At 42.3% G+C, this 11,538-nt stretch overlaps 1 protein-coding gene across 6 annotated transcripts in view; it reads right to left on the reverse strand.

Annotated features, from left to right (window-relative positions):
* Positions 1 to 11,538, reverse strand: part of zranb3 (zinc finger, RAN-binding domain containing 3) — a 120,103-nt gene that overhangs the window by 74,686 nt on the left and 33,879 nt on the right. For all 6 annotated transcript variants that reach the window (XM_005739865.1, XM_005739863.1, XM_013912602.1 and 3 more), the window contains exons 8-9: positions 8,886 to 9,020; positions 554 to 673 (exon numbers count right to left, since the gene is read on the reverse strand). In XM_005739865.1, the coding sequence (XP_005739922.1) occupies positions 554 to 673; positions 8,886 to 9,020 (255 nt within the window). The remainder of the gene's footprint in view (positions 1 to 553; positions 674 to 8,885; positions 9,021 to 11,538) is intronic.

The raw sequence follows: 11,538 nt of genomic DNA on the forward strand, positions 1-11,538 counted from the left end.
TCAGAAGGAAAGTTGATAAAATAAATTAAAAATTTTGTATTGTTCGATACATATGCGTACCGAACCGAAAGCACTGTATCGAACGGTTCAATATCGATACGAGTATCATTGCACCCCTAATATATATATATATATTACATTGTAGGATGTTAATATGGGCATGCTGCACAGGCTGTGTCAGAAACTACATGCTAATATACTCCTGACTGTGCTGAGTATATACCCAATAGTATGTGAGGTGCATACTGCTTCCTGGGGAATATTAAAGTACAGCTGGGGAGTTTGAGTGGAGGCCTGAGTGGGTCACTGAGTTTGGAGCTAGCGTGTGAGATATGGAACAGACTGTTCTGTATGGAGATTTCCAGGAGAAGCAGCAGCATACTACAAAATTAATTATACTTGAACCTGAGCTAGCAGCTTTTAGAATTTCAAATAATTCACACACCTCTCGCCAGTGTTGCTACACATCCTACAGGCACCACCACAGCCGTTGCTTACTGCCGCTTTAACACATTTTAGAAGCTCCAGTTGCCCGCAGAGTGCCCGAGGTTACCTTGGCCTCGATGACGGCCTCGGTGCAGGCCTGCAGCATGGTGAGGTGGTGGGCGAACACCAGGAACTTCAGCTGCTCTGCCTCCAGCATCATCTTAATGTAGTCCTTCACAGCTCCCGCCTGGCCACACACACACACACACACACACACACACACAAAAATAGACACAGATGAAAGAGAGCTACTGAATCCATCACTTCACCAGTCGACCACACACAGAGGAAGCGGCGAGATCAGTGAAGAAGTCAATTAATCACCGCGGCATCCTTTCCGTGTGATCGATTCTCTATTGAATGCCAGGGATCCAGACTTTAAAAGGAAAGTGCACACAGAGCGACTGGGGCGCATTTGTCAGCTCGGAGATACCAAGAGTCAAATCAATAACTCACAACTTGGCTTATGCTTGGTGTGTTTTTGGAATTTCTGTTTTTTAATTTCGGTTACAATAACAAACAAGCAAAACTCACCTTTTCATACATGAATAGGATTTAAAAAATAAAATAAAATAAAGACCTTTTATGTCACATATTGCCAAAACTGATCTCACCAGCTGATATTGGCCTATCACTGTATCATATATCATACACTATGTGCAGATATTAATGGTGTCATTTACACAAAGTCAGATGATGAAGCAGCAATATTAACAGTTAGGGCTGCCATGATTAGTCGACTAGTCGCGATTACGTCGACTATCAAAATTGTCGACGACTGATTTAATAGTCGATGCGTCGTTTGAAGCTTTGCAAGATCCCAAAAGACGCAGGAATAAGTAGTAGGATTTAAGAGTGTAATAATGGACTGAAACAGAAGATGGCAGCACTGCATGTACAAGGATGCCAGCTGCCGTTAAACCCCGAAGAAGAAGAAGCAGTGTCCGGTATTGTAGCTGTGTCCAAATTCAGGAACCGCATCCTCCTCTGCCCACATTTGTAGGCCAATTACGTTACAGCGACACGACGAAGCCTGTCCAAATTAGAAGACTCCGACAAATGCGGCCGACAAAAGCGCCCTTCATTTCCCGAGATTTGAAGGATGGGTCGGGTGTATCCTTCGTGGCCCAACCTATCCCAGAATTCATAGCGTGGCCCAGCCAATTCCAGTTTCCAACAATGGCGGCAGCTAGTTAGTTTTAATATTACTCTTATTATTCTTTCTGGGTCACAAAATAAACTTTTAACATATTTTCAGACAAGAATGTAGCTGTGTAAACCTCAAATATCTGCTCAGTTTATCAAGACATCACATATTTTCAAAAGCGCTCTGACGTTTTCGGAGACGTCTGTTACCCACTAGCTCGATAGCTAGCCGGGGTTCAATGGTCACTAGAGCCGATGAGAACACTGAACTCCCAGCAAATCAATTTAAACCCCCCGCGGTCTTTCGTTACTCAGGTTAAACATGTAATAGAAGTCACTTAGATAACTAAAAAATGTTATTGTTTGGCTTTTTTCAGTGTTTTATTTGTTCCTTAGTAAATGAGTTTGGATGAGATTAAAGTTATAGTTTTTACACAGCTAATAAACGTCAAGCAGACAACTGATTATCAGAAGTGTGAGATACTCGAGAATATACTCTGGTGTCCCGTTATATTTTAGATAGCAAGGAGCAGACGGCTGAGTTTATTAAACTTCACCGAAACAATCTTCAAATGTCATTAAAATTTAACAAACTATCATCTTGTCTTTATTTTTAGTTAGCACCTTAAACACTTAAAGCTGTAAGCTAATGATAGTTATATAAGAGCAGATGCTGCTGGTCCAATAAGTTTTACGTCCAATGGATGCATCATCCGATTAGTCGACTAATCGCAAAAATAATCGGTGACTTGTCGACTATCAAAATAATCGTTTGTAGCAGCCCTACTAACGGGTTTACAAACTGACAGTTTGAACTTTTATCGCCAGCTTTATTGAAGCCATAGCACTTTATTATTATTGCATTATTATTTCCTAATAATGTAACTATCATCACGTATTTGACTGGGCTGATATTTTAGGAGATTTTATATGTGAACACATTCAGGACTTGCAAACACTCCTAAGAATTATTACCTGTCAAAAGTGACAGCTGAAGCCTGGAATTAATGCAGGATATAAAAGTTTTTGCTCATTTTACTTTTTGCACAACCACATTTTTTTTCCCTCCTTCATGTCGGGCTTCTGATTTATGAAGTCAAATGGTAACAATGCTTAACCCCCCCTAAAAACATCACAGTCCAAGTTTAATGCACTTTTGTTTGTTTTCTGCTAAAGCCTCTGACCTTGATTGACGGTGTGAGTCTAACAACCTAAAAAGGAAGCGGCACAGTGAGGTAACTGTAGCCTGCAGGTATCTGTATCTATCATTTCACCGTGCGCTGGTGCCCAGCGATCACACTGTGATGGCTGTGGCCTGCTCCCCGCTACCTTCTGCAAGAGCTGTACGAGCGTGTCATTGAGCATCCGCACTCGGCTCATTTCAGAGCCCCGGGCCATAAAGCAGCCAAGAATAGCACCAACTAGTGAGAAATTCTGAGGTTTGAGTTGAGTCAAACAGAGCCCTTACTAGACGGTTTTTGGAGACAGGCCCTTTCTCTGTGGTGTGAAGTCCACCCTATAATCTCCGCACCTCCTGCAAGCTGACAACTTCTGCAGCCATCACACACCTGATGCTCTGGTGGGAGAACCTCTGCTTCGCCTTGCTGATAATTAGCCGATGCGCCTGATAATGAATCTCTCCGCCAGGCCTGCCCGACCCTGTTCTGATCTGGGGGGTCCTCATTACTGACGGCTCGGCTTCGCAGTCTTCCTTCCGCTGAGTTTAATTAGTGCACAAACTTCTCGGCTGTCTGAAGCGGCCCGTTAGCTTGCTTTAAAGTCCAGCATCAGAGCTGTCCTCTCTGGGTAATTGGGAGCAGATGCTTGGCGGGTAAAGCAACAAAAATACCCCAAAGGCGTTTGGCAGCTTCGTCGCCAGGCGGACTGGCAGGCAGGGGCCGTGATGCTTGTCAGAGTGACATAGATGTGTGAATCTATCATACCGTTCCACCCCTCTCGATGATCCAAAAAAAGAATAAAGCAAGCTTTCTCTTTTTTTCCCTCTCCTTCTCGGAAGTAGAGAAAGTGTGAACCAGTAGCAGAGGAAATGAGACTAGGCCGGCAGTATCGGCTTTGAGGTGGGAGAGCAGGTCGGTGTGGGTGGGGGCTTTGTAATGAAAGGAGGTCCAGTGTTAGGCTAAACTGAGCAGAAATCCAATCAGCAAACAACACCAAGCGCAAAAGAGATCCAAGCTTGGAGGCAGGCTGAGCGGGTAGCGTGTCGATGATTGCGTTCAGTGGTTATCTCCGCTCTTCGTTAACCTCGGGGCCACACTCCTCATGGCTGAGGGCGCTGGGCTAATTGAGAGGAATGCCAGCCCTCGAACATGGCAGATGATTGGAGAGGGATACTATATCTGGTGGAACTGTTTGCTCAGCTACAAATATAAGAGACTAGGGAACTGCCTGTTCTCTTGGTAAGAGGCTAGAAGCGGAACAGAGGTTGAAAGCTATATTAGTGTAAAAATGCTTCCACTGACGAACAGGAAATGTTAGATTCTCAACACTAGTTGCTCTGACCCCCCTCCCCCGCCGGCCTTCCTTAGACTAAATGCCACCTTCCCATATTGCTCTCATTAAAAAGAAAAAAAGAAGTCACTTCAGAGAGCCGACCGAGTTTCCATAGCAACAACATCACAGAGATGCTATTTTAGTGCGGTGTGTAACTTTGATATAAGGGGTAATCATGCCAGGCTGGACGCAACAAAATAATACCTCAGTTATAACTCCCTACTTTGTCTAAGTGCTTTCACTGGCAACCATTAGGTTCTGTTACCATGGCAATGATTTTCCCATGAGATCTCACTGAGTGGTTGGCCAAGCGCTCTGAGAATGATGCTGTGCCATCAATTCACCATTTCCTGAAATAGGAAAATTAATAAAAAAAAACAACATCATCGAGCTAATTTTTAAGCTATTTGGGTGATATAATGTATGGCTCTGGGTTTGTTGCTTGTGAGATATTTGAAGGTTAATGTGAACAACAATGTATTTTCCTATTTTCAGTTATAGCCACATATTGTTACAATGGTAAATACTAAGTATCAAATTATGAAGCAAGCTTGTGTTCAAGAAATACCCTGTTTTGCAGTTTTTTCCTACTCTTACATCTATCTGTATGATGTCAATGAGAACAGATACACCACCATGGCCATTGTCAGGACAGAAGCCCCACCCACCAGCTGCACATAACTTATTTTTATGAGGTGTGGCAGAGGAAAGTCACCTTAAAGATAAGGGGAAGGTAGACAACTCTACACTAGGGAAAACAATCGAAACAGTTATTGATTTCAATTCAATCTCATTCAGTTTAATTAAATTAAATTAATCATTTATATAGCATCAAGTCACCTCAAGGCGCTTTATATTATAAGATAATGACCCAGCAATAATACAGAGAAAACCCCAACAATCAGATGAGCAAGTAGTTGGCAAAAGTGGAAGGAAAAACTCCCTTCTAAACAGGAAGTATCTCTGGTAGAACCAGGCTCAGGGAGGGCCAGCCACCTGCCACAACCTGCTGGGGGTGAGAGGAGGGAGGCAGGACAAGAAACAGCGACTGTCACCCTGTCCACCACCACTGCAAACAAGAAGGGGCTCAGAGCCAAATCACAGATGAAATCCCACCTGGTTATGAAGTAGAGTATAGATAGATATAAATAGGGATTTGCGGTTATGAATACTTTCTTACAGACTATTATCTAATGATGCCCATCTATATTCCCACCTGCCACAACCTTGCAGTCTCCTATCTCTTTAAATCCGCACCTTCTGCATAAGATGTAGTCCACCTGTGTGCACCTTCCTCCACTCTTATACATTACCTTCGACCCTCTCACAAAATCCACGACATCTGGCTTTCTGCATTTCTCTCCTTAACACCAAATCTACCAAACATCTCAACTCTGTTCCCTTCACCTCCATGTCCACTGAAGCCCACTACGATCACCACTCTCTCCACCTGCGACCACTCTCTACCACTTCATCCGACCTACTCCACAATTCCAATTTCTCTTCTGACATCCAACCTGTGGGGCACGTGTAATGTAACAACTTCAAACTCATAATCCTGTTCTTCACATATTCTTCCTTCAAGATTATTTCTGACACAAACCTTCCCATGTACCTGGGCTTGGGACAGCCAATAGGAATAAAGTGTCTTGTTCTACTTCCTATAAACTGGTATCGTGATTATTCAAAGAATTCAGCATCAGCTGAGGCTAGTTTTTCTAGCAGTAGAAATCAGTAACAATGTAAAATATTTAAAATGATAGTAATTTCAAATACTTTACATTATTTTAGTGTTTTGTGTTAATCTCTGTTCATTACTGTTCAAATGAAAAATGAAACCTCAGTGATGAACTCCCAATAGATGCTATTTCCAGGTCTAGCATCATACAGAATAGACAGACATGTTAGTAGTATTAATGTTCTCTTTCCTAAATGTCAAAGCGGTCTTTAAACTTTTCCTAAACTGTCAGCTCTTTCAGCTCTTTCAGACAAGAACAAGAATGATCGATTTAACCACATTTTCTTGATACTGATTAAAACAGATTTTCCTGTTTTTCTCAAATCACATTCAGTGTGCTTCCCTTCTATGTTCTGAAACTCGAACCACAGTGTTAAATAAATGTATGAATGCTTAGTGGTCATATTGAAACCAAGGTTGTGTTTTCAGGGGTGCTGAAAAGTTTACATTTGTACAGCCTGTAGCCACTACAGCAGGGCTAGTGGTCACAACAGTAAACGCTGGAAGTAGACTTGCACCAACAGAAGACTGAGTGCATTAAGTATTTCCCCCCTTCCTGCTTTCTTAGGTTTTTCCACATTTTTCACACGTGAATGTTTTAGATTATGAAACAAATTGTAATATTAGACAAAGATGGCCAGAATAAATGCATTTATTAGGTGGAAAAAAAGCAATCCTCCCTTTGTTAAATCATGAATTAACTACAGACTTTGATTTCACAAGCTACACTCAGGCCTGAGTGTAGCAGATCTGTTGTACCAACAATTTCAATTCATCCTGCACCAAACAACAGTCAGTAAAAACCCTACAATAATACAGAAGCAATAACATGAACCCCTATCACAGGGGGGTCCAAACCCAGGCCCCAAGGGCCGATGTCCTGCAGGTTTTAGATGTGTCCTTGATCCAACATAGCTGATTTAAATGGCTAAATGACCTTCTCAACATGTCTTGAAGTTCTCCAGAGGCCTGGTAATGAACTAATCATTTGATTCAGGTGTGTAAACCCAGGGTGAGATCTAAAACCTGCAGGACACCGGACCTCCAGGCCTGAAGTTAGCCAAGCCTGCCGTATGAGCAAACACATGGCAACAGTGGGAAGGAAAAACACCCTTTTAACAGGAAGTCAAAGGAGCTTGCAAAGAAAAGCGTCTGGACTTCTTTAAGTTGCTTGAAGACGTTTCACCTCTCATCCGAGAAGCTTCTTCAGTTCTAAGGTCAAATGGTGGAGAGTCCCAGATTTAAACCTAGTGGGAGTATCCCCCCACAGAGGGACAAAAGGACCCCCTGCTGATCCTCTAATCGCCTGAGCCAAGGTGTGAAACTGGGTGAGGGTCCCAATCAACCAGGGTTTCAGGTGAGTTCATTGTGAAACCTGGCCCCACCTTATCATGCGAATTAATTAATTATTAATTACTCTGTGGGGGGGCTAACTCCCACTAGGTTTATATCTGGGACTCTCCACCATTTGACCTTAGAACTGAAGAAGCTTCTCGGAAGAGAGGCGAAACGTCTTCAAGCAACTTAAAGAAGTCCAGACGCTTTTCTTTGCAATCTCCTTTGACTACGATGACCTGGATGACTGAGAACCTTCACAGACTTTTAACAGGAAGAAACCTCCAGGAGAACCAGGCTCAGGGTGGGGCAGGCATGTGCTGTGATGGTTTAATGGATAAGGCGAGGACAAAAAACTTAAATAGAAGCAAAGTAAGCTAACACATCATGCCAGATAAGAAACAGATTAGAGACAAAGTTATTGACATCTGCTAGCCTGAAAAGTCGGCACATAGCAGTGCAATAATCATTACAATATCGTATTTGATGCTCTTCTTTTAATTATTGACTTTTGGTTCGACAAAAAATATAGACTCTAAAACTGTTGGATTGGCTTATGGTGTAGGCTCAGTCATAAATCGTAAACAAGCTGATATAATATCTGACAATCACTGTTTTTTGGTACAGCCTGCATTACTCTTCTTACTGGTAGTGACGACAAACCAATGTCCTAGATCAGGGGTGGGGAACTCCAGGCCTTAAGGTCCTGCAGCCTTTAGATGTGTCCTTGATCCAACACAGCTGATTTCAGTGGCTAAATGACCTCCTCAACGTGTCTTGAAGTTCTCCAGAGGCCTGGTAATGAACTAATCATCTGATTCAGGTGTGTTGTCCCAGGGTGACATCTAAAACCTGCAGGACACTGCCACTCGAGGCCTGCGGTTGTCTACCCCTGCTCTGTTAGGCTTGAGATCCCTAGTCTGTAAATAAATGTGTAGAAGGACTTCAAACAAATAACATTAAAAACAGCAAAAGTTTTAAAAAATGATTTGCATAATGAAATCTCATTGGCTTTGATTTTAACTACTAGTCTTAAAACACCTAAAAAAATGAAATACTTTTCAAAAACTTTATTTTTTAATTAAAATTTAACTTTTTAGGACTTTTGAAAAAACCTTGAATAATATTACACTGCGGGAAAATTAGTTTTCGGCCTGCTCTGAGCCAATACCTATAATGCTAATATTCAGAAAGCTCTTTTCTTCATAGTAACACCACAGAACAACACATATGCAGAAGAACTGCTGGATATCCGTCATCCAGTTGGATGATCTCACTCATAACTTATTCTGTGTGTATGCAAGGCCACGATTGGTGCAACAGTTTTATGGATAAAAAATGCTAACTAATTAAAAAAAACCAGCTGGAGAGGTAATATTTAAAATCCATTAGTCAAACAACAGGTTATAGCGTCTCTGATGGGGACTATTTTCGGACTGTGGTGCATTTGTGAGAATGGATGGTGTGTGTGGGATTGATAAACTACAGTATGTGTGTTCATGGTAATGAAGTAACATGCCACCAGAGCAACAGTGTTGCTCATTGATCATTTGGACAACAATGCGGCCCTATGGGGCTTTGAATACCCCACACAATAGAAAAATCCCCTGCTTCATCTTTCAAAGGTATTCCTATATGTAAGATATAACAGCAGCTGGTCTTCCTTTACCTTGGCGATGGCTGTTTGCTTGTACATCTGCGTGACCAGGCCCATGACTTCAGTGAAGGGGGTGTCCGTCGTAGCAGCCCCCGACCCCAGGCTCTTCATCAGCCTCTCCCACTCGGCGAAGCTAGCCGAGGCCTCCTGCAAAGCAAGAAGAGGGCAAAGACATTGAGGCTGCGTCCTTTACTTCTTCACCCACCCTTTTCTCGCTCTTGTTCTCTCTACTGTTTTTGAGATATAAAGGGCAAAACAATTAATAGTGCTGCTGGGTGTCCTACTTTTCCTGGAAGAAAAAGAAAGAAAGAGGGAGAAAAGAAAAAAATGCCAGCGAGAGAGAGCGAGAGAGATGGAGAATTCCCAAGGATGCCACCCCCTCCGACTGGGCTGCTGTGTTAGGTGGGTCACGAGCATCTCCCAATTATAGCTGCCTTGTGACAAGTCGGGGTCGAAGATGGAGAAGCAGCCCGGCCGGTACAATAAATCAAAGACGCCTCGCGTACTCTCAAGGTGATTGGCGAGAAGTATTTAAGGCGGGAGAGGAGAGTGGGAGAGGATCGCAGTGGGAAAGGCTGCCAGCGAAGAGCAGCATATGCTGCCTCCCCACTCATAAACAAGACACACAGAGAAGCTCTGCATTTGTTGCCGACATGTAGGTTAGCCTTGTTCATCATAAAAACACCACTCAGGAACAGCATGTTTTTCTTTTTTAAGACTTTCTAGTACAAGACAAGATAATTATATAGAAATCGGGCATGAAAAGTAGCACGGGGAAAGTTTGAGTCAATCCTTCTGCAATAAATTCGGCTTGGAAATAGTTGTCAAGTTCCTTGGCTTTTTCAACCTCCAAACTGCTAACTTTGAATTGCTTTGTGATTAGAGCTTATTTTGGGCCTCTTGTTCATCACCTCGCTGTCTTAATTCAAGCTGCAACGTCTGACAGCAGTGAATGTGTAAAAAAATTCAGCAGCAACAAACACTTTCTTAAAGCGCTGCATATCAAATGATGCAAAACTGTGAACCATATGGCAGAGCGATGGAAGGTGGAGGTGGGCTGCGCCTGATTAAGCACATACATACACATAATGGTGAGGTGGGTCAAAGAGGGGAAGGGGGGGGGGAGGAAGAGGTGTGAGAACTGGAGAGAAACCCTATTAATGCACGCACAGGCTTCGTCGGGAAGCAAGTTTCACGACTGCATTTCCCGCACTGTGTTTTCTGGACTCCTTACATGAAAGCTTTGCACCATTTAGTGAAAAAATTTGCATTTCAGTGGCTTCGAAACCTCGTCAAAGTCAAGGACGGCTGAATGAATAAATAGTATCGTATTGCTGGAGCACAAAGCTGCGCTTCCTTCATGTTTTTCGCCCTCAGATGTTTCACTCAGAAGCACCTGCATAAACACAGTTGGAGCCGTGCTTTTTTCCTAATTAAAACTGTACATTCAGGCATTTCTTTATAATGTGCTAGAGGGAAAAAAAAACCCTGAGTGGCTAAGCACTCCACCCTCGATGATATTCACCAGACTAACACTGACTAAAGGCCAAGGCTGAAAATGTAAAGGGCAGGTGGGGCATAAAAAGTGTCTGGCTGTGGAAGATAAAAGCCATCATTAGGGAGTAAAATGAGATAGGAGGAATGAACTGGTGAGTGCTCCTGGTATACAGATACAGTACAGTATATATTGTCAGTTAGCAAAATGAGGCTTCAAAAAGACAGTTTGTTTAGAGGGAAAATAACGTCCACTCGGTCTTTTATGTTTTATATTGTTCACATTTTCCTGCCTGTGGGAGGCAAAATGGATGTGGATTCGGGTGACTGGCCGTTTCACACTTTCTTTTCTCATCTCTGAAACCAGTCCATTTAGCTGTGAGGATGAAACGCCTGTCTATTCTTCTTAGCAGAAATGTGTTAAAAAAAAACAAAAAACTTGCAGATTTGTCTCACGAACAAAAATAAAGGCAAAAACTGCAAAGCAGAACAACCCGTGCTCTTTTGTTTTCCCACCAAAGAAAAATGATCTCCGAGGTCGTTTTCTCTGAGGATATTACGCATCTTGTTTCAGCCCAATGCAGATGAGAGAGAGCAACTCCAACACATGACACGAATCTTTACAACATGTGGCTTAATTGGTGGCTCTATGTAAAATAACAAAAAACACCCACCAACCATATTTAGCCCCCAATTACTGTCCCCTAACATTTAGGGAGAATAGGGGTAAAAATCCTAGATCATCACTTTTTAAGAAACTCATTGTTGTGTCATTCCTGCGATGGCTCAGTGAGTAATTAGCACAGAAAAAGCTCCTGCAGCATTTTCCACTCCTGTTAATACGAGACTGTTTCCAAAAAAGTTGGGACGCTGTATCTGCAATATGTGCCCATAAAAACAGAATGCAATGACTTCCAAAACATTTGAAGCTTATATATAAATAAAAATAATGCAGATATTTTATATCAAATGTTAAAAAAATTAGATTTCTTTTTGAAGAAGAAAATATGTTTTCTTGTTAGTGTTTAATACACGGTTTCAGCTGTTTTTCATCTCAAGATGTGTCAAATGTTTCCACCTTGAAGGTGGTACAGGTCTGAATAGCCAATATATATTAGCCAATTGTGTATATACACATATATACACACACACACACACACACACACACACA

Source organism: Pundamilia nyererei, unplaced genomic scaffold (assembly GCF_000239375.1).
Source record: "Pundamilia nyererei isolate P.nyererei 1_Seehausen unplaced genomic scaffold, PunNye1.0 scaffold00094, whole genome shotgun sequence".
NCBI lineage: Eukaryota > Metazoa > Chordata > Actinopteri > Cichliformes > Cichlidae > Pundamilia > Pundamilia nyererei.